The sequence below is a fragment of the Pristiophorus japonicus genome, chromosome 3 (genome assembly GCF_044704955.1).
Source record: "Pristiophorus japonicus isolate sPriJap1 chromosome 3, sPriJap1.hap1, whole genome shotgun sequence".
In the NCBI taxonomy this organism is placed as follows: Eukaryota; Metazoa; Chordata; class Chondrichthyes; family Pristiophoridae; genus Pristiophorus; species Pristiophorus japonicus.
Window position 1 is genome coordinate 166,654,056 of NC_091979.1, and position 21,184 is coordinate 166,675,239.

The window sequence follows — 21,184 nt, forward strand, 5'->3', positions numbered from 1 at the left end:
GGATCCTGCTGCCATCATGCCTAGTGAAAATCCACAGCCCGTCTGACGCACTGTTACTTTAACTCTGGTGAAAATGTGGTAGAAGGATCACAAATTAAGCCAGGGTGCGATTATGCCGCACCCCGGCCATCGAACCCTGGAAATGGGCCCCACCTGGTCGTCCAGGCCGGAATTGTAGCCTGGACCCATGGAGGAAAAACATTTTTTTTTAAATAAAAGATTCAGAGAGGGAACAATTTCCTTTAGTTTCCTGTATCTCATTTCAAAGATTTTACATAGATAAAACTGGTGTTTAGGTAGATAAAACATGGGGAAAATGAACAGGCTAGTGGACCAATAAATGTTGTAAAATGAGTAAAACGATATGTGGAGTGGTAGGGGACAGTATAGTTAGAGGGATTGATACTGTTCTCGGCAGCTGAGAGCGTGAGTCCCGAAGGCTGTGTTACCTGCCTGGTGCCAGAGTTAAGGACATCTCCTCTGGGCTGGAGAGGAACTTGGACTAGGATGGGAAAGATCCAGTTGCCCTGGTCCACGTAGGTACCAACGACATAGGTAGGACAAAGAAAGAGGTTATGCTGAGGAAGTATGAGCAGCTAGGGGCTAAATTAAAAAGCAGAATCACTCACGTAATAATCTCTGGATTACTACCTGAGCCATGAGTAAATTTGCATAGGGTAAATAAGATCAGAGCGATGAACATGTGGCTCAAAGATTGGTGTGGGAGAAATGGGTTTCACTTCATGGGGCACTGCCACCAGTAATGGGATAAGAGGGAACTGTTCTGTTGGAGGGGCTTCACTTGAACCAGGCTGGGACCAGTGTCTTGGCAAATCAAATATCTAGGGTTGTAGATAGGCCGTTAAACTAAATAGTCGGTGGGGGGGGGGGGGGGGGGGGGGTGAGGGATCAGGTGAGCGGAAATTTAAAAAGAAAGGAGAAGGCAATAGTGCAGCATAGCGATAGGGGTAATGTGACAGGAAGGGACAGAGCGTATAAACATAAAAGTGCATCAGAAAGTGGGATCAGAGTAGGGAAAAATGATAAAAAGACAAAATTAAAAGCTCTTTATCTGAATGCACGCAGCATTCATAACAGGATAGATGAGTTGACGGCACAAATAGAAATAAATGGGTATGATTTGATAGCCATTACAGAGATGTTGTTGCAAGATGACCAAGGCTGGGAACTGAATATTCAAGGCATTTGACATTTCAGAAGGATAGGCAGAAAGGAAAAGGAGGTGGGGTAGCTCTGTTAATAAAGGATGAGATCAGTGCAGTCGTGAGAAATGATATTGGCTCAGATGATCAAGATGTAAAATCAGTTTGGGTGGAGATAATAAATAATAAGGGGAAGTCGTCACTGGTGAGCATAGTCTATAGGTCCCCTATCAGTAGCTACACTGTTGGACAGAGTATAAATCAAGAAATTATGGAGGCTTGTAAGAAAGGTATGGCAATAATCATGGGCGATTTTAATCTTCATATTCATTGGACAAATCAAATTGGCCAAAGCAGCCTTGAGGGAGACTTCACAGATTGTGCCCAGATGGTTTCCTTGAACAGTACATTATGGAACTAACCAGCGAGCAGGCTATCTTAGATTGGTACTGTGCAATGAGACAGGATTAATTAATCATCTCATAGTAAAGCATCCTCTTGGGAAGAGTGATCATAGCATGGTAGAATTTCAAATTCAGTTTGAGGGTGTGAAAGCTAGGTCTGAAAACTTAAGTAAAGGCAATTACAAAGGTATGAAGGCAGAATTGGCTAAAGTGGACTGGGAAAATAGATTAAAGGGTAAGACAGTCGATCAGCAGTGGCAAACATTTAAGGAGCTATTTCATAACTCTCAAAGATATATTCCAGTAAGAAAGACTCTAAGAGAAGGATGAATCATCTGTGGCTAACTGAGAAAGTCAAAGATGGTATCAAATTGAAAACAAAGGCATACAATGTTGCAAAGATTAGTGGAAGGTGAGAGGATTGAGAAATTTTTAGAAACCAGCAAAGGATGACTAAAACAATAATAGAGAAGATAGATTCTGAGAGTAAACTAGCAAGAAATATAAAAACTGACAGTAAGAGCTACTACAGGTATATAAAAAGAGTAGCTAAAGTAAACGTTGGTCCCTTAGAGGATGAGATTGGGGAATTAATAATGGGCAACAGGGAAATGGCAGACTTTGAGCAAATATTCTGTATCAGTCTTCACGGTAGAAGACACTAAAAGCATCCCAATAATAGATAATCAAGGGGCTATTGGGAGGGGGGAAACTTAAAACCTTCACTATCACTAGAGAAAAAGTACTAGGCAAACTAATGCGACTAAACAGAAGAACATAAGAAATGGGAACAGGAATAGGTCATACGGCCCCTCGAGCCTGCTCCGCCATTCAGTAAGATCATGGCTGATCTGATCATGGACTCAGTTCCACTTCCCCGACCGCTCCCCTTATCATTTAAGAAACTGTCTATTTCTGTCTTAAATTTATTCAATGTCCCAACCTCCACAGCTCTCCGAGGCAGCGAATTCCACAGATTTACAACCCTCAGAAGAAATTACTCCTCATCTCAGTTTTAAATTGGCGGCCCCTTAATCTAAGATCATGCCCTCTAGTTCTAGTTTCCTCCATCAGTGGAAACATCCTCTCTGCATCCACCTTGTCAAGCCCCCTCATAATCATATACGTTTCGATAAGATCACCTCTCATTCTTCTGAATTCCAATGAGTAGAGGCCCAACCTACTCAACCTTTCCTCATAAGTCAACCCCCTCATCCCCGGAATCAACCCAGTGAACCTTCTCTGAACTGCCTCCAAAGCAAGTATATATGAAAACCAAAACTGCACGCAGTATTCCAGGTGTGGCCTCACCAATACTTTATATAGCTGTAGCAAGCCCTCCTTGCTTTTATACTCCATCTCCATTGCAATAAAGGCCAAGATACCATTGGCCTTCATGATCACTTGCTGTACCTGCATACTATCCATTTGTGTTTCATGCACAAGTACCCCCAGGTCCTGCTGTACTGAGGCACTTTGCAATCTTTCTCCATTTAAATAATAACTTGCTCTTTGATTTTTTTCTGCCAAAGTGCATGACCTCACACTTTCCAACATTATACTCCATCTACCAAATTTTTGTCCACTCACTTAGCCTGTCTATGTCCTTTTGCAGATTTTTCATGTCCTCCTCACACATTGCTTTTCCTCCCATCTTTATATCGTCAGCAAACTTGGCTATGTTACACTCAGTCCCTTCTTCCAAGTTGTTAATATAGATTGCAAATAGTTGGGGTACCAGCACTGATTTTTCCCCCACTGTGGCACCCCACTAGTTACTGGTTGCCAACCAGAAAATGAACCATTTATCCCAACTCTCTGTTAGTTAGCCAATCCTTTATCCATGCTAATATATTACCCCCAACCCCGTGAACTTTTATCTTGTGCAAGTCCCCTGGACCTGATGTCCTGCATCCTAGTGTGTTAAAAGAAGTGGCTGCAGAGGTAGTGGATGCACTGGTTGTAATCTACCAAAATTCCCTGGATTCTGGAGAGGTCCCAGCGGATTGGAAAACCGCAACTGTAACGCCCCTGTTTAAGAAAGAAGGGAGACACAGAAAGCAGGAAACTATAGACCAGTTAGCCTAGCATCTGTCATTGGGAAAATGCTGGTCCATTATTAAGGAAGTAGTAGCAGGACATTTAGAAAATAATAGTCATGCAAAGTCAGCATGATTTTATGAAAGGGAAATCATGTTTGACAAATTTGCTGGAGTTCTTTGAGGATGTTACAAGCAGGGTGGATAAAGGGGAACCTCGTAGATGTCGTGTATTTGGATTTCCAGAAGGTATTCGATAAGGAGCCGCATAAAAGGTTACTGCACAAGATTAGAACTCATGGGGTTGGGGGTAATATATTAGCATGGACAGATGATTGGCTAACTAACAGAAAGCAGAAAGTCAGGATAAATGGGTCATTTTCAGATTGGCAAACTGTAAACTAGCAGGGGGCCACAGAGATCCGTGCTGGGGCCTCAACTATTTGCAATCTATATTAATGACTTGGATGAAGGGACCGAGTGTAATGTAGCCAAATTTGCTGATGATACAAAGATAGGTGGGAAAGCAAGTTGCGTGGAGGATGCAAAGAATCTGCAAAGGGATATAGATAGGTTAAGTGAGTGGGCAAAAATTGGGAAAATGTGAGGTTATCCACTTTGGGAGGAAAAATAAAAATTCAAATGATTTAAATCGGGAGAGATTACAAAATGCTGAGGTACAGAGGGATCTGGGGGTCCTTGTACATGAAACACAAAACGTTACCATGCAGGTACAACAAGTAATTACAAACGCAAATGGAATGTTGGCCTTTATTGCAAGGGGGATGGAATATAAAAGTAGGGAAGTCCTGCTCCAACTGTACAGGGTGTTGGTAAGACCACATCTGGAGTACTGCATACACTTTCAGTCTCCTATTCAAACAAGGATATACTTGCATTGGAGGCAGTTCAGAGAAGGTTCACAATGTTAATTCCCGAGATGAAGAAGTTGTCTTACGAAGAAAGATTGGGTCTATACTCATTGGAGTTTAGAAGACTGACAGGTGATCTTATTGAAACATAAGATTCTGAGGGGGCTTGACAAATTAGATGCAGAGAGGATTTTCCCCTCATAGGGGAATCTAGAACTAGGGGGCATAGTTTCAGGATAAGGGGTCGCCCATTTAAAACAGAAATGAGGAGGAATTTCTTCTTTCAGAGGGTCGTGAATCTTTGGAATTATCTACCCCAGAGAGCTGTGGTGGTTGGTTATTGAATATATTTAAGGTGGAGATAGACAGATTTTTGAATAAGAGTCAAGGGTTATGGAGAGCGGGCAGGTAAGTGGAGTTGAGGCCAAGATCAGATCAGCAGTGATCTTATTGAATGGTGGAGCAGGCACGAGGGGCCAAATGACCTATGCCTGCTCCTATTTCTTACATTATGTTCGAATATCAATAACTTGATTGCATTCCATCAGCAGCCAACATCCCTAACTAACAAATATTTAAGATTCAAATTATGGTTAAGAGGATGAAACTGTGTTTCAGACCACAAAAACATGGAGCGATGAAATTCCCACACGAAGGAGCTACTAATCTCAAGAATGCCATGTGGAGTAACACTACATGGTGGGTGGAGATTTATTTTAAAAGGGCATCTATAATCAAATCGCCATTGGGCAACTATTGCAGGCAGACTTGTCCACCTACCTCCTGAGCCACAAAAGCTGAATAAACAAGAATTAGGATCATGTAAGGAAGATTAAAAAAAATTAGATGAGTTGCTTCATTGAAGGGTAAGCATGCAGTACCTTCAAAGAAAATGTTAACAATCTATGATTGGCAAGACCACACAAAATGGAGTGAAAGTCAGTATTATTTCTAAACAAAATAAATGATAAAAGGACCTCATACTCAGGTGCATGTGAAAAATAATCAGCACAACTGATTACTTTAATGGTGCAATTTTTGGTGAAGAAACTGTGTACACCCACTCCACAAAGTTTCTGTCGAAGCATCTCGACCCAAACGGTTAACCTATTTTTTTAAAATAGTGACAGATCCGCTTTGTATTTACAGCATTTTTATTCATTTCATAGATATATTTTTATCAGATTGTGAAAAGTATAAAGTTTAGTGAATCATGATATTGTTTTTATAACTGCTTCAGAGATTAAAAGATCACATCTTTGATTTCTCCATCGCCTCCAGTTTCTAGCCTTTAGGCAAGTGGTTTGCAAATCTTTGTGTGGAGGGAGGGCCTCTTGCAAATATTAACACACTCCCAGCAACCACCTGTCCTACCTTCCAAAAGACAGCTTCACCTAACCAAATTAAAATAGGCTATCATTGCAGAAAATGTAGTTTTAATTTTACAGCAACAGAAATAACATGCTAGTACCTCAAAAAATACAGAAAAACACAGAACCTGTTGACACATGGACAGAAATGTGATGACCTAGTGAATCTCTTCATAGACATCAGTTTGAAAGCCTATGCTCTGGAGAAGACACACTTGGTTCAGATAGCTTTACAACCACCTTCTGCATTGCCACACTATTTAAATGGAAACATAGAAACATAGAAAATAGGTGCAGTAGTAGGCCATTCGGCCCTTCGAGCCTGTAGCACCATTCAATGAGATCATGGCTGATCCTTCACCTCAGTACCTCTTTCCCGCTTTCTCTCCATATCCCTTGATCCCTTTAGCCATAAGGGCCATATCTAACTCCCTCTTGAATATATCCAACGAACTGGCATCAACAACTCTCTGCGGTAGAGAATCCCACAGGTTCACAACTCGAAGTGAAGAAGTTTTTCCTCATCTCAGTCCTAAATAGCTTACCCCTTATCCTTAGACTGTGACCCATGGTTCTGGACTGCCCCAACATCGTGAACATTCTTCCTGCATCTAACCTGTCCAATCCCGTCAGAATTTTATATGTTTCTGAGAGATCCCCTCTCATTCTTCTAAATTCCAGTGAATACAAGCTTAGTCGATCCAGTCTTTCTTCATATGTCAGTCCTGCCATCCCGGGAATCAGTCTGGTGAACCTTCACTGCACTCCCTCAATAGCAAGAATGTCCTTTCTCAGATTAGGAGACCAAAACTGTACACAATATTCAAGGTGTGACCTCACCAAGGCCTTGTATAACCTGAGAGATGTGTCAGTCCCTGTAACCCTATCCTGAGAGATGTATCAGTCCTTGTAACCCGACCTATAATCATTGTAAGGGGAGGAAAATCGATACCCAAACTGAATTGTAGGGCTCATCAGTATTACGAGGTTCTGAGGAATCATAAGTAGCCAACAATGCATTGACCCTTAGCACAAACTGATAGAAGATGAAAACATACCCTCAGTACTGAATAACACATCACCAAGGGCAGTGGAGAGTCAACAGTCTAGAAAGATAGTAAACCCTAGGAAGCAAGGTCAATTCACACATCATGAGGAACTGAGGCAAAGTTGACACCACTCTAACACATTCCAGAAGGGTGACATGTGATGGGAGATGGACAGGTGGGGGACAACCACTCAGAGCCAGTCTGAGCAGGAGACCAATCGGTGGTTTTGTAGGAGGGTCGCACAAATTGAAAAACTGTATAATTGTAATTGTAAAACCTCTGATCGGAGAAGTGTTCATTGGAACCCTTCCCGAGCATGCTCGAATAAAGCCGATTGAACCAAGGTTTAGTCTGAGTGATTCTGTGGTTGCTATACAAGAGGGGGCAGGTGACGATTCCTTATATCAGGGAGTTTGCCTTGAGGAAGAGAAGTCTTATTTTTACCCCAACATCTTAAACTTAGAATGCAGAAATCTTATCCTTTCATGAAATTTGTCAGATCATCACACAGTAATGAAAGTGATTTTGTTTTTATAGAAGATCATGCAACAGAAGAAGTTGTTGAGGAGGCAGTCAGAGATTTGCTTTCAGAAACAGCGTGCCAATTACCAGTCTGCAATTCACAAACGATGTCGAGAACATGCTGGAAATTCCATCTCCAAAGGACCATAGGTGGAAATTTGAAGATGATGTTCTTGTCACAGACTGGATGACACTTCCTCCAGCGTCAACAAGTGTAATGGAGCTTGCACATTGTGCATGAACAAAGTCCCAGTGTGCACAGGGAAGGTGACCATCTTCTCAACAAACTACCTTGCACCGACATCTGCTCGTGTGTAGGTTGTGAGAATGTTGCATCTTGCCTGAGACTTCTAGGGCTGATGAAACAGATACCCTTGATTCTGATGATGATTCATAGATATGCATTGCTTTTCAGCCTCTAACTTTTTTCAGATCTATTTTGTTTTTTCAGTACTTATATCTTTAAAAAAAATTTATACTATTACTTTTATTATAATTATTATTATAATTATATGATTGACAAATGAGTGCGGGTGTCAGTCTGAAATGTCAATAAGTGTATATGAAATAAATGGTTGCTATGGTAGATTTATTGCTTAGCAACGGATATGAAAACAAAATTTAAGATTTATGTATAACTGCACCATATGATACATCCAAACCTCAGATATCTTCAGTGATGCTTCTTTTTACCAATTCTTACACTATCTATGCTTAAAATTTAGCAGTGGCACTGATATGTCACCGTTGCTAGGGATAAGAAAGTCCATAACAACCATTTTTATCTTTTTCTTTGTTTTTGGCCATTTCTCAGTAACACTCAATTTTCAGACGGGAACATTTGTTTTTTGCTTCAGATATATATGGTTCTAGGTACTTCCCACACGGAGACTACGGAACTAAAAATCTGGGCAAGAAAACAGGCTTCGGCCCACGGTCTAATTAAAAGTAGGTAAGTTAGAAGTAGAAAAGTCAACTTCAATTATTTTTCAACTAAAAGGTTAATAAAATGTCTCATAAATCATCTGGGAAGTTCATTCATGTCAACAATATAAATATGTTCATGACAACTGGATATTTTCTGGAAAGAAAAATAAATTAGAATTATGAAGAATAGGTGAGGTTGATCTATTAAAAAAAGTTTGTTATGCCTAGCAGCATTTTCCCATTCTAAAACTATTCACTTTAGTGTTTTTTACCGTTGATATAAAAAAAAATAAAAACTACTTCCAGCAATTTATTTGTTTTATTCCCTTCAACATCAGTGCATAAGCTAAAAACTTGTTAAAAATAGTCACCTATCAGCAGTGTAAGCAATCCCTCACTGAGATAAATGATCTTGCTCAAATTTTCTGTGTGTCAGATAGCACTTAATGGTACAATTGCTGGAGTTTTCTTTTGAACGGTAAAACTAGAGTTGGGAATGGGGTGCTTTACCCAGATAGTCTTCAATTACATCATTTAGCAGTAATTAATTAAGATGTAATTCCAACTTGCAAACTAAATAAGGAGCTTTGAATGATCTACCTGGTGGAATAAGACATAGCTGAGAAGATTTCAGTCATACAGCATCAGCTGTGGCTCAGTTGGTAGCACCCTCGCCTCGGAGTCAGAAGGTTGAGCGCACAAAAATCCAGGCTGACACTCCAGTGCAGTACTGAGGGAGTGCTGCGCCTCTTTCTTTTGGATGAGACGTTAAACCGAGGCCCTGGCTGCTCTCTCAGGTGGACGTAAAAGATTCTATGGCACTATTTTGAAGAAAAGTAAGCTGTCCTGGCCAATATTTATCCCTCAATCAACATCACTAAAACAGATGATTTGGTCATTATCACATTGCAGTTTGTGGGAGCCTGCTGTGTTTCCTACATTACAATAATGACTATATTTCACAAAGTACTTAATTGGCTGTAAAGCTTTCATAAGTGGTCATGAAAGGCGCTATATAAATGCAAGTCTTTCTTTATTAAAATATGAAAAAAATAAGCATGTCATGACAAAGCCTTTATAATATCACTTTTTTCTAACAAGGATATACATACCTGAGTGAGGTCTTTTTGGGTAATGTTAAGGAAGACGGGGAGTGCAATACATAGCCAGTGTTGTCTGCTATTGCAGCTACGGTCACTGTCTGAACCTCATCGCTTATCGGTTTGTCATCTGTTGCATCTGGCAATAAAGAGAAATTAACTTTCAAGAAATTAAACCTTTACAGCATAGTGCAAAGAGAAAAACACAGTGGAGCAAACTATACATTATAATGACTAGAATATTCTGATACCCAGACCCTCTCTCAAGTTAGTTTTAATTTTTTTTAATGTATTGATTTCATTTACCAGCCCCCTCCTTAATATTGCCAAGCAAGCTCTATTGGAATCACAACAAGCAGGTAAGTTACCCCAGCATTTAGATGATATGGCATTGTAGTCATTTGTATTTTTACTTACAGAATCATGATTTATAATGGTGCTGAAAAAAATGAATCTTGTTGAAAATACTAAGAATAACCATTCTAGCATTGTTTTCAATTGACCTTTAGTTATTCTCCATTTAGTATACAGCCCCATATAAAAAGTGTCAGGATATACTTTTTATATCTGCTCTCAGCTTTGTACACGCTAACAAAATTTAACAATGCATCCAAGATAACCTTTCAAGGTCTTTTTCTGTGCTTCAAACAGAACCTGCCATGTAACAAAACTTTCTTGATAGCCATTCACCAGCATGATAAAGTTTGGACCAAACATTAGTCATGGCAATGTAAATTCATGGGCTTTTTTCTGTTATTTTGATTCATTAGGATAGTAGTGAAAGACATGATGCTTACCATCAGTATTTTACTTAAATAAAAATTTGATTAAAATTAAAATATATAGTTTTACTGTCTGAACAAGCAATAGCTTATGAAATGAATTGACTTGTGTAACAACTACTTTCTTTTCTCTTTCCCCCTTCCCCAATTCCTGTTATATTTACCCTCTGCCCCAATGCTGTGCAGCAATTCCCTACCTGAAGGTTGAAAAGTGAACATCCAGGCCCCTGTTATTCATTATTCTTTGCTCGATGACTGGTACACTCAATCATACATAATTTGAAATGCCAGACATGGTTATGAGGGTCATATATAGTAATTGTCCTTACCATGTGAGCCTGTAACATCGAGAAGCTGTCCCTGTGGAATCAGCACCTGTGCAACACCAGGTTGGTTGGAAGGAATCACGTGAAGCACCTGGCCATTCTCAGACTGGCTGGTAACAATCATCTAGAAATAACCACCAACAGTATCTGGGATGGATCATGTTAGATTTTCACATTTCCTCGGTGCCATGGTAATGCAAAAGCAGGCCCACCCCATGTCATGACAGAGAGGCACTCCTTATGGAGGGAGGCAAAATCACAGAACGAGTTACCTTATACTATTTCTCAGCAATCCTTGAAAAGTCATATCAAGAGAAGAAATGGTAGAAATCTTAAAGCAGGCCATCTACCCTGGGTCAGGGAATAGCATATGCCATAGGATAGTGTAACAGAGAGCATAAAAATGATATATAAACAAGTCATGAGTTTTTAAAGAAAATAATGGATTAAATTCAGTAGATAGAATCGATTTTGGGTGGGGCTAGTTGCGTTTTTAAGCAAATCTATTACCTGGCGCCTGATCTATTAGATGATCTTCGCCACACTTTTAGTGTACCACAACCGAAATCCAAGAAGGGCCTTTAATTCTTTGCCGGGAGGTTGCAGCAATGAGGCCGAAGGAGTCACACAAGCACATAAATATAACAGTAAACAAACTGTTGCTCTGATCAGAACTCCATGCTACACTAAATCAGAAAAAGAACAAGGGGCAGACTGGTTGGTGAAGTGGGGGGGGGTGGGGGTTGGGGGGATGGAATTCTGTATGTGGACATTGAATATCTTTCAAAGAATGGGAAACATTATAATCCACAATATACCATTTATCTTCATTTGTTCAACCTACAAATACAAACAGGAAATATTACCAAGTATGATTTTTAATAAAACTGCTCGTGGGTTTCTCAGGATCTTCTTCAGATTAGCTTAGAATATAGTAGTGTCAAGCCTTTCGCCTCATCCGGCGCTTTAACACCTCAAACCACTGCTCTCGCCACATCCTGGGATCCACACTCAACGCTATGCGTCACCACATGCCCACTCTCGATGGCTCTCTTCACAGCACCGACTCACTATCTCGAAGCTATCCTGGTCCGCAGTTCCATTTCATCCTTCGGCTCATCCGGCGCTTTAACCAAAAAATGTTTCCTTCCTTTCAGATGTTGAGGATTGTAAACTTCAACAACTCTTGGACACCAATGCCCCTCCGGAACCACCTACTCCCACACTTCCCTCTGATCACATCCCTTCTTCCAATCTCACCTCATGCCGTGTTTTCACTATCCCCTCTGACCCCGAATGATCAGTCCTCAGCAAAGGCCTGAGCAGCTTCCCCTCACGCCCCCACCTCAATGAATTTCGAGCTCGGCACGATGCTGAGCTCTTTTTCTGCCGCCATGCGCACTTCTTCGGCCAGGAGTCTTCCCTCTGCACAGATGACCCTTTCTCCCGTTTTCAGAATTATCGCTCTACCAGGACCCCTCCCTCTAGCCTCTTACCCTCTCTAGATCTCTTCATTGCAAACTGCCGACGGGACATTGGCCATCTCAATTTTGCTGCTTCCCTCACTCACTCCAACCTACCTCCCTCTAAACTTGCAGTACTCCGCTCGCTCAGATCCAACCCAACCTTGTCATCAACCCTGCTGATAAGGGTGGCGCTGCTGTTGTTTGGCGGAACGACCTCTACCTTGCAGAGGCTGATCGCCAATTCTCTGATACCTCCTCCTATCTCCCCATGGACCATAAGTCCATTACTGAACATCAGCCATAATTTCCCAGACCGTCACTGACCTCATCTCCTCTGGAGATGTTCCCTCCACAGCCAACAACCTCACAGTTCCCCAACCCCGCAAAGCCCGCTTCTACCTCCTTCCCAAGATCCACAAACAGGACTGGTCTGGTAGACCCATTGTTTCAGCCTCTTGCCCCACAGAATTTATTTCTTCTTACCTCGACTATTTTTTCACCCCTTGTCCACACTCATTCCACCTATATCCGCGACTCTTCCGATGTCCTCCATCACTTTAACAGTTTCCAGTTTCCCGGCCCCAACCGTTCCTTTTCACCATGGACATCCAATCCTTCTATATTTCCATCCCCCACCAGGATGGCCTGAGGGCGCTCCGCTTCTTCGTCCAGGAGAGGCCCAACCAGTTCCCATCTACCACCACCTTCCTCCTCCTCCGCCAGGCTGAACCTTTCTCCTCGTCTCTAATGGCTACTGGTCATTATCCCGCCGTTCACATCCTATCTTGATTAATGTTTTTCTAACTTCTGGCATAATCATTTGAATTTGGGTCATCACCCCTTTTTGCCTCTCCAATCTCTCGTCTTCCACAGACCTTTCCTTTTGATCTTTCTTCCCCTCCCCCTTTCAGTGTTTAACAATCCGTTCTTTCCAAACACTCTCCAGTTCTGACGAAAGGTCATCGACCCAAAACATTAACTCTGCTTTCTCTCCACAGATGCTGCCTGACCCGGAGATTTCCAGCATTTTCTGTTTTTATTCCAGATTTCAGCATCCGCAGTATTTTGCTTTTGTATTCGTGTCAAGCCCTTGTTGTGCTGAGTTGTCAAGTTAAAAGTATACTTTGTGACAGCAACGACAGCAAATTGTATTTATATAGCGCCTTTAACTCAGTAAAATGTCCCAAGGCACTTCACAGGAGCGTTATAGAAACATAGAAAATAGGTGCAGGAGTAGGCCATTCGGCCCTTCTAGCCTGCACCGCCATTCAATGAGTTCATGGCTGAACATGCAACTTCAGTACCCCATTCCTGCTTTCTCGCCATACCCCTTGATCCCCCTAGTAGTAAGGACTACATCCAACTCCTTTTTGAATATATTTAGTGAATTGGCCTCAACAGCTTTCTGTGGTAGAGAATTCCACAGGTTCACCACTCTCTGGGTGAAGAAGTTTCTCCTCATCTCGGTCCTAAATGGCTTACCCCTTATCCTTGGACTGTGGCCCCTGGTTCTGGACTTCCCCAACATTGGGAACATTCTTCCTGCATCTAACCTGTCTAAACCCGTCAGAATTTTAAACATTTCTATGAGATCCCCTCTCATTCTTCTGAACTCCAGTGAATACAAGCCCAGTTGATCCAGTCTTTCTTGATATGTCAGTCCCGCCATCCCGGGAATCAGTCTAGTGAACCTTCGCTGCACTCCCTCAATAGCAAGAACGTCCTTCCTCAAGTTAGGAGACCAAAACTGTACACAATACTCCAGGTGTGGCCTCACCAAGACCCTGTACAACTGTAGTAACACCTCCCTACACCTGTACTCAAGTCCCCTCGCTATGAAGGCCAACATGCCATTGGCTTTCTTAATCGCCTGCTGTACCTGCATGCTAACCTTCAATGATTGATGTACCATGACACCCAGGTCTCGTTGCACCTCCCCTTTTCCTAATCTGTCACCATTCAGATAATAGTCTGTCTCTCTGTTTTTACCACCAAAGTGGATAACCTCACATTTATCCACATTATACTTCATCTGCCATGCATTTACCCACTCACCTAACCTATCCAAGTCACTCTGCAGCCTCATAGCATCCTCCTTGCAGCTCACACTGCCACCCAATTTAGTGTCATCTGCAAATTTGGAGATACTACATTTAATCCCCTCATCTAAATCATTAATGTTGGTCAAAGAGGTAGGTTTTAAGGAGTATCTTAAAGGAGGAAAGTGATAGAGAGGTTTAAGGAGGGAATTCAAGAGCTTAGGGCTTTGGCAGCTGATGGCACGGCCACCAATGGTTGAGCAGTTATAATCAGGGATGCTCAAGAGGACAGAATTTGAGGAGTGCAGATATCTCGTGGGGTTAGAGAGATAGGGAGGGACGAGCCCATGGAGGGATTTGAAAACAAGGATGGGAATTTTAAAATTAAGGCATTGCTTAACCGGGAGTCAACGTAAATCAGCGAGCACAGGGCTGATGGATGAATGAGACTTGGTGCGAGTTAGGACACAGGCAGCAGAGTTTTGGATGGCCTCAAGTTTACGGAGGGTAGAACATGGGAGGCCAGCCAGTAGTGCATTGGAATAGTCAAGTCCAGAGGTAACAAATATGCATGGATGAAGTTTTCAGCAGCAGATGAGCTGAGGCAGGGACGAAGTTGGGTGATCATAGAATCATAGGAAATTACGACACAGGAGGCTATTCGGCCCATCGTGTCTATGCCGATCAAAAAAGAGTTACCTGGCCTAATCCCACCGTCCAGCACCAGGTCCGTAGCCCTGTAGGTTATGGCTCTTTAAGTGCACATCCAAGTACTTTTTAAATGTGATGAGGGTTTCTGCCTCTACCACCCCCTCAGACAGTGAGTTCCAGACTCCCACCACCCTCTGGGTGAAGAAATGTTTCCTCATCTCCCCTCTAATCCTTTCACCAACTACTTTAAATTTATGCCCGCTGGTTATTGTCCTTCCTATCCACTCTATCCTACATGGTTACTACTAGTACTATTACAAGGTGTGCCACCAGAGGGTGTGGATATCTGAACGGAATATATGGAATTAAGGACAGCAAGGTAAATGGGATATATGAAAATGTATAAGCCATGGAAGAATAGCTGGGAGAATGTCAGATTGCAAATAGTGCAACATCAGCATAGCTAACAGTCTTTCTCAAGGTTTCAAGTCACTAATCCTGCCAATAACATCTAATTGTAACATGAAATAAATCTGCAGAATTGCAAGGTCTCAGTTAATAGTCACACCACTAGATTGAAACATTTAGAGGCAATACTTGAGCTTTCAAGAAAAAACATCTCATATAGATTGACTAATGAGTGACTGAGTTAGACTGTCAATCCAATTGAATTTTGTTATCTGATTTCAAAACTGTATAACTGTTGACGCTTTACGATGTAACTTCACCTATCCGTAGGGAGTGTGTACGCTCTATCCAGAGAGTATATCTTCTGTCCGATAGGTCTTACTGGCCGGTAATAAAGACTGCTTTGTTCAAAGCACAAGAGGTATTCGACTCAGTAATTTTACTGAACCAGATTGAGGCAAAAGAACCCAGGAATTAACATTTGGTGTCAGAAGTGGGATCTCAACGGACGACTGCCGAAAACTTGCGAATTAAGAGCCAGACTAGCCTTGGATGAGACGAGGGGAAAGTGGCCACTGGAGTGAGTATGATTTCAATACTGCTCCAGTTTCCCCCGGTTTCAAAAGTCTGAGGACAGTTTAGCCACTCGCTGGTTCTCAGGTAGTGTCTGAACGAGATCCAGGACAATCTGGTGAATATCTTTCAAACTTAGAACAGGGATAGAGATAGGGAAATTGCGCGATGACGCAAACCAAGCGGCGACTTGGAAAGATAGGTTATAGCTAGAGCTAGATAGGGATAGATGATCAATCATGGATCCAAAAATTAATAGGAAAGAAGAGAGACTCTTGTGAATGTCTGTTTAAATGAGAAATGCTTCTGTGATTTTTACTAAAAAAAAAGCCGGGGAGTTGTGGTTTGTTTTATCTCAAACAGAATGAAAGTTTGTTTTAACCCTTCATAGTGTTGTCCTGTATGTGGGAAGTTTAAGAGTGTGAACCTTATTGAATTGTGTATATTCGGATGATAAGTTACGGAGCCAGGAAATGCACAAAGGATAGTTTGTTAAAAAAAAAATTACATGGTCCCGGTGGTTAAAAAAAAAAGAGAAAAACTTGTTAAAAAAAAAATTCAGAGAAGGCACAGCAAAACAACTGAGATGGATTCAAAAGGATTTAAAAAAAAATTATATTAAATAACACGACCTTGAGGCTGGAACAATTGAGATAACGAAAAGCAGTCCACAGCCTATGTGCCAGACTTCTCTCTCGTCATGAAAAAAAAGTAACGTACTAAATAGGTGCTGAAAGAAAAAAATGTTCTGAGATTTTAAATTATGAAAAAAATTCCACTGCAGTAAAAAAAATAAATCACTCCTGTCCAGTTGGCAGAAAAACTCCATTAAATTAGGGCTTTCATTGACTGATTGAATTTAAACTGCGCAGTAACGCGAAAGGATAGGGAAATTTGGAAACTGAAAGAAATTAATTGAGGCTCATAAGAAATCAAAACTAGAAAATTAGGCTCACAGGGAATAAAATGGGGATTTAAATAGAGGATAGGTGTTCAACTCAGGTACGACGTCGACCTTGTATATCACTTGGCCCGTCTAGGCTCTGATTGAATTTTTTTTAAAAACCCCCGCAGCAACTCGGAAGGTAGGGCCGACGCGAACGCGCAGCGGCGCAGACGCACAAACAACGCGAAACGCGCAGCGGCGCGAGCGTGCGGCCGAGAGAAGGGCCGAAGCGAACGCGCAGGGAAGCGAATGCGCAGTGACGTAAACGCGCAGTGACGTAGACGCGCAGTGACGTAGAGGCGCAGCGACGCGAATCGCGAAAGTCAGTGCTAATGTCAGTAAGTCTTTGTAAGTCTTAAGTGTTTAGAGTTTTAAGTATTTAAATCGCGCGGCGACGCGGGTAAGTGTTAGAAGTCTTTGTCTATCTTGTATTGAAATCGCGCGGCGACGCGAACCGCGCGGCGATGCGGGTAAGTGTTAGAAGTCCTTGTTTATCTTTTAAAGTTTTAAATATCTTAACTCGCGCGGCGACGCGAGCCACGGGTCGACGCAGATTGCGTGGCGACGTGAACTGCGAGGCAACGCGGATTGCGCGGCGACGTGGGAGTTTTAAGTATCGCGTGGTTGTTTATTTGGAGTTAGTTAAAGTCAGTGTTAGTTTCTGTAAAGTCTGTGTCTATTTTTAAGTTTGTTTAAATTGCACGACGACACGAACGCGTAACGACACGGTAATACGAGGGGCAGTGTGAAAATAGGTAATCAGTTGGATAAAACAACGGATGCGGATAGTCCGCTACAAAAGTTATGTGAGGAATTCCCTGAAAGAGCTGAAGACTTTAGAAAATTATCAGGAGCCCTGAACAAATTATTGGGAGATGATCAATGGCCTCTAGGTGGCACTAGAAGCGTAGAGGTAGTAAAAAAAAAAGCACAGGGATTGTTAAAAAAAAATTAATTAAAAGATGCATCACTTCTGTCAAGTTGGCAAACAAATGCTATTAAATTAGGACTTGCATTGACAGAGGGAACACATGTTAAAACTGTAGAAGTCTTAAAAAAAGAATGTGCGCACGAGAAACTTGCTAAGAGATCCTGTGGTACCTCTAAGAAAGGTATTGATCAACTACGAGTTAAAATGGCTGGCATTGTGTTAACCGAGGCTGATGATGAAATTGATGAGTGGTCACTGACTCAGCGCCCAACGGCGCCTCCCGCACCCCCTGGCCTCTTGCTCCAGTCCTCTTCCCAACACCCTCCACCTAACACTCCGGTAAAAAGAGTTAGAAACAACCCCACATCACCAAAGCAACTAACCCAAACTGACTCCTCATCCTCTGATAGCGATTCGGATCCCCAGTTCACAGGCGATATAGCCGAAAGGACCAGATCTCACACTCGAAAGGGCAGAACTATATCTCGACATCACAAACAGTCCCGTAAATCGTCTAGTCAATCTACCAGTCCAAGTTGTGAAAGACATAGCAAACACCCCCGCCGATCGAGACGCAGAACTGTCAAGCAGTCAGACAGCTCTGAAACATCCTCTGGCCTAGAAATGATTTCCAAGATCCCAAAGTCCCGACACCAATTCCCTGTCAGACCAATGCCAAACCCTAATGCACAACAAGCTGCAGACCACCTCTCTATAGATGTCTGTGATCTTCAAACAACTATTTGATTGCTCACGCTATCCGGACAGATGGAGAGGACAGTTAGATATTATTGGCAGGAAAAGAAAGGGGAGGGGGGAGGTGCGCCCCCAACCCGGGTCAAGACTGAATAAGTGACTAGAAAGGAAGAGCCATCTCGGGAGGAAGGATCAATAGAACCGTAGTGTTGCATACAGGATTGGATGGATAAGCAAGGATACGGTTATACTAAACAACCAAACGGCCCGAGCCCTGCTAATAAACCTCCCTATTGTGCCCGGCATGGTATGGGAAGAGGCCGGGACTGGGTAAGAGGAATTGACTGTTTTAATTGTGGGCAGGAAGGACATTGGAATAAAAATTGCCCCTACCGTCAGCATGGAAAAGGAAGAGGAGGAAGAGGAGGGGGGCAAGGGGGGAGAGGAGGATCTTACACTAACTTCTCCCAGAAACAACCCCTTTGGTCAATTGTCCCCCGATTGACTACGCAGTTTGATTGTGCAGGGATCCTCCCCGGACGACGAATCCATTCTGAATGAGTGGCAACCCTTTTTGATAGACACGGAAGCCTTCATGTCTTCTGTACAATCAAAGCTTAAACTCCCTACCTCTACTGAAACACAGGAACTTTCAGGATTCCTGGGACAAATCTCGACATTCCCAGTGTCAGAACCGGTTAAAATGGATTACCAGGAAGAATCGGTGGAACATCGAGTTGTTATCACAACCAATCTGGACTATAACTTGATGGCTAGAGACCTCCTTTGCAAATTCCAGTTGCATTTGGAGTTTGGAGATTATTGTAAAACAGGAAACCCTTAAGCGGCAGTATTATACCACTAGAAACCCTCAGTGGTGGTCTCTGGACCTGCCGCAGGCACCCTATCACGTGACCCTAGCATACGATCCCAGTGGAAAGAATCAGGACCTGCAGAACTTTTATCAGGATCACGAAGGGGAAGTGAAGGGAATTCTATTAAGGGCTAGAGTGACTGGACTGGAAAGAGAGGCAGATTTTGTGGAAGTGGATAAGAATCTGTGGAAACAGCCCCTAACAATGGCACCGCATATTGCTCGTGAAGTATTAGCCCCTCACCATGCTAAAGATTTGGGAGTTATGGTACGCAAGGCCATAGATGAGGCTGACCCTACCAGCCGGGATGTGCAAATCGTAAAACATGGCCGAACAGTCCAATTTCATGGGGACCCCGAGAAGGTCTTAACGACTCTACAGCATCATACTGGCTCCGGCATACCTGACTATGTGGATCCTCATGTGTGGGCAGAGGACCCCTCCCAAGTGGGTTATACTCCCATTGATCCAATTGAGATCCCAGTGCAGGGCAATGTGGACTGGCCCTCTATCCGACAGAACCCACTGAAATCACAGGCAATCCTAAACTGACCTTTCGGCACTGTACTGCAATTAATCCGGCCTGTTTTCTTACTGAGCCAACCCAAGATGAGGAAGAACCCAGTCATGATTGTTTATGTATGTTGACGGAAGTACTTCTATTAATCCAGAAGATACACGAATCTCAAGATACGCCATAGTAAACCAGGAGAATCAGGTCTTGGAATCTGCCGCTTTGAAACTGCCTATTCTGCTCAACAAGCTGAACTATTCGCCCTCACCCGAGCCTGTATCTTGGCCAAAGATCTCAAAGTCAATATCTATACCGACTCTAGGTGTGCCTTTGGGGTGGCCCATGATTTCGGACAATTATGGAAAAATAGGGGATTCCTAACCTCACAGGGGAATGAGATATCTCATAAACAGTTAGTATCTGATTTGTTGCAAGCCCTCATGTTCCCCAAACGCATTGCCATTGTCAAATGTACCGCCCATACTACCGGAAATTCTCTGGTTGATATAGGGAATCGTTGTCCTGACCAAGAGGCCAAACAGGCCTCTCGTGACCAACAGATGGTAGTGCCCAAAATTATGAGTCAGACTAAAAATCCTGCGAAGGCTAAGTTAGCCTCGGAAAAACCAATGCCAACCATCCAAGATGTTATAAAAGCACAGGACGCTCCTGAAAAAGATAAACTGTTGTGGAAATATTATGCATGTACTTATGACAATGTTTCTAAACTCTGGACCACTCCCGCGGAACAGACTTGCATGTCTGACGAGTTGGCCTCATGGGTTATAGAATGTCTGCATTTTGCTACTCATTGTGGAGCAAGGACAACAAGTGATACGCTTTTGGCTACTTGGTGGCACCCTAGACTCCAGGCGCTCACCCAGAACATCAGTAGTCGTTGCCTGGTTGGCCAGCAACATAATCCAGGGAAGGGAGTCCCCTGTGATTGGGGTAAAACGCCCCTACCCGAAGGTCCCTTTGAGACATTTCAGTTGGACTACATTGAGTTGCAAAAAGTTCAGTGTTACAAATATGTGTTAGTAATAGTAGATGTGTTTAGCAGATGGATTGAAGCCTACCCTAACCTGGACAATAAGACTCAGACTGTTGTTAAGGTGTTAATGAGGGAAATTGTTCCTAGATATGAGATCTCAGCTAGACTGATGACCACCTATGTTCTTTCTCTGACTCAGGCTCAGGCTCTGCGACGAGTTCACAACCAGGTTCAAGATGCTCACCTCGACCTCCCAGTTTTACCCGAATTGTCCCTCGTGGCACCAGGGAAGTATGGATTCGGAAGGGATTAGAGCCACAATGGGAGGGGCCTTTTCAGGTGTTATTCACTACCCCCACTGCAGCCAAGGTTGAGGGGAAAAGTGCCTGGGTTCACCTGCACCACTGCAAGCTCATCACCATTTAAACAAATTTTGCTGGTTAGTCTAATTCCTGTTTCTGTTCCAGATCTCCTCTTCCCCATAGCTGAACAAGGCAGTTGAAGGAGGATCAGTTTGAACTTTTACCCGTAAGACAG

The 21,184-nt window shown here is 42.7% G+C and overlaps 1 protein-coding gene across 1 annotated transcript in view; it reads right to left on the minus strand.

Annotated features, from left to right (window-relative positions):
• LOC139254652 (calcium-responsive transcription factor-like) overlaps positions 1-21,184 on the minus strand; it is a 118,921-nt gene that overhangs the window by 79,704 nt on the left and 18,033 nt on the right. The window contains exons 5-6 of the mRNA XM_070873783.1: positions 10,558-10,678; positions 9,459-9,585 (exon numbers count right to left, since the gene is read on the minus strand). Of these exons, the coding sequence (XP_070729884.1) occupies positions 9,459-9,585; positions 10,558-10,678 (248 nt within the window). The remainder of the gene's footprint in view (positions 1-9,458; positions 9,586-10,557; positions 10,679-21,184) is intronic.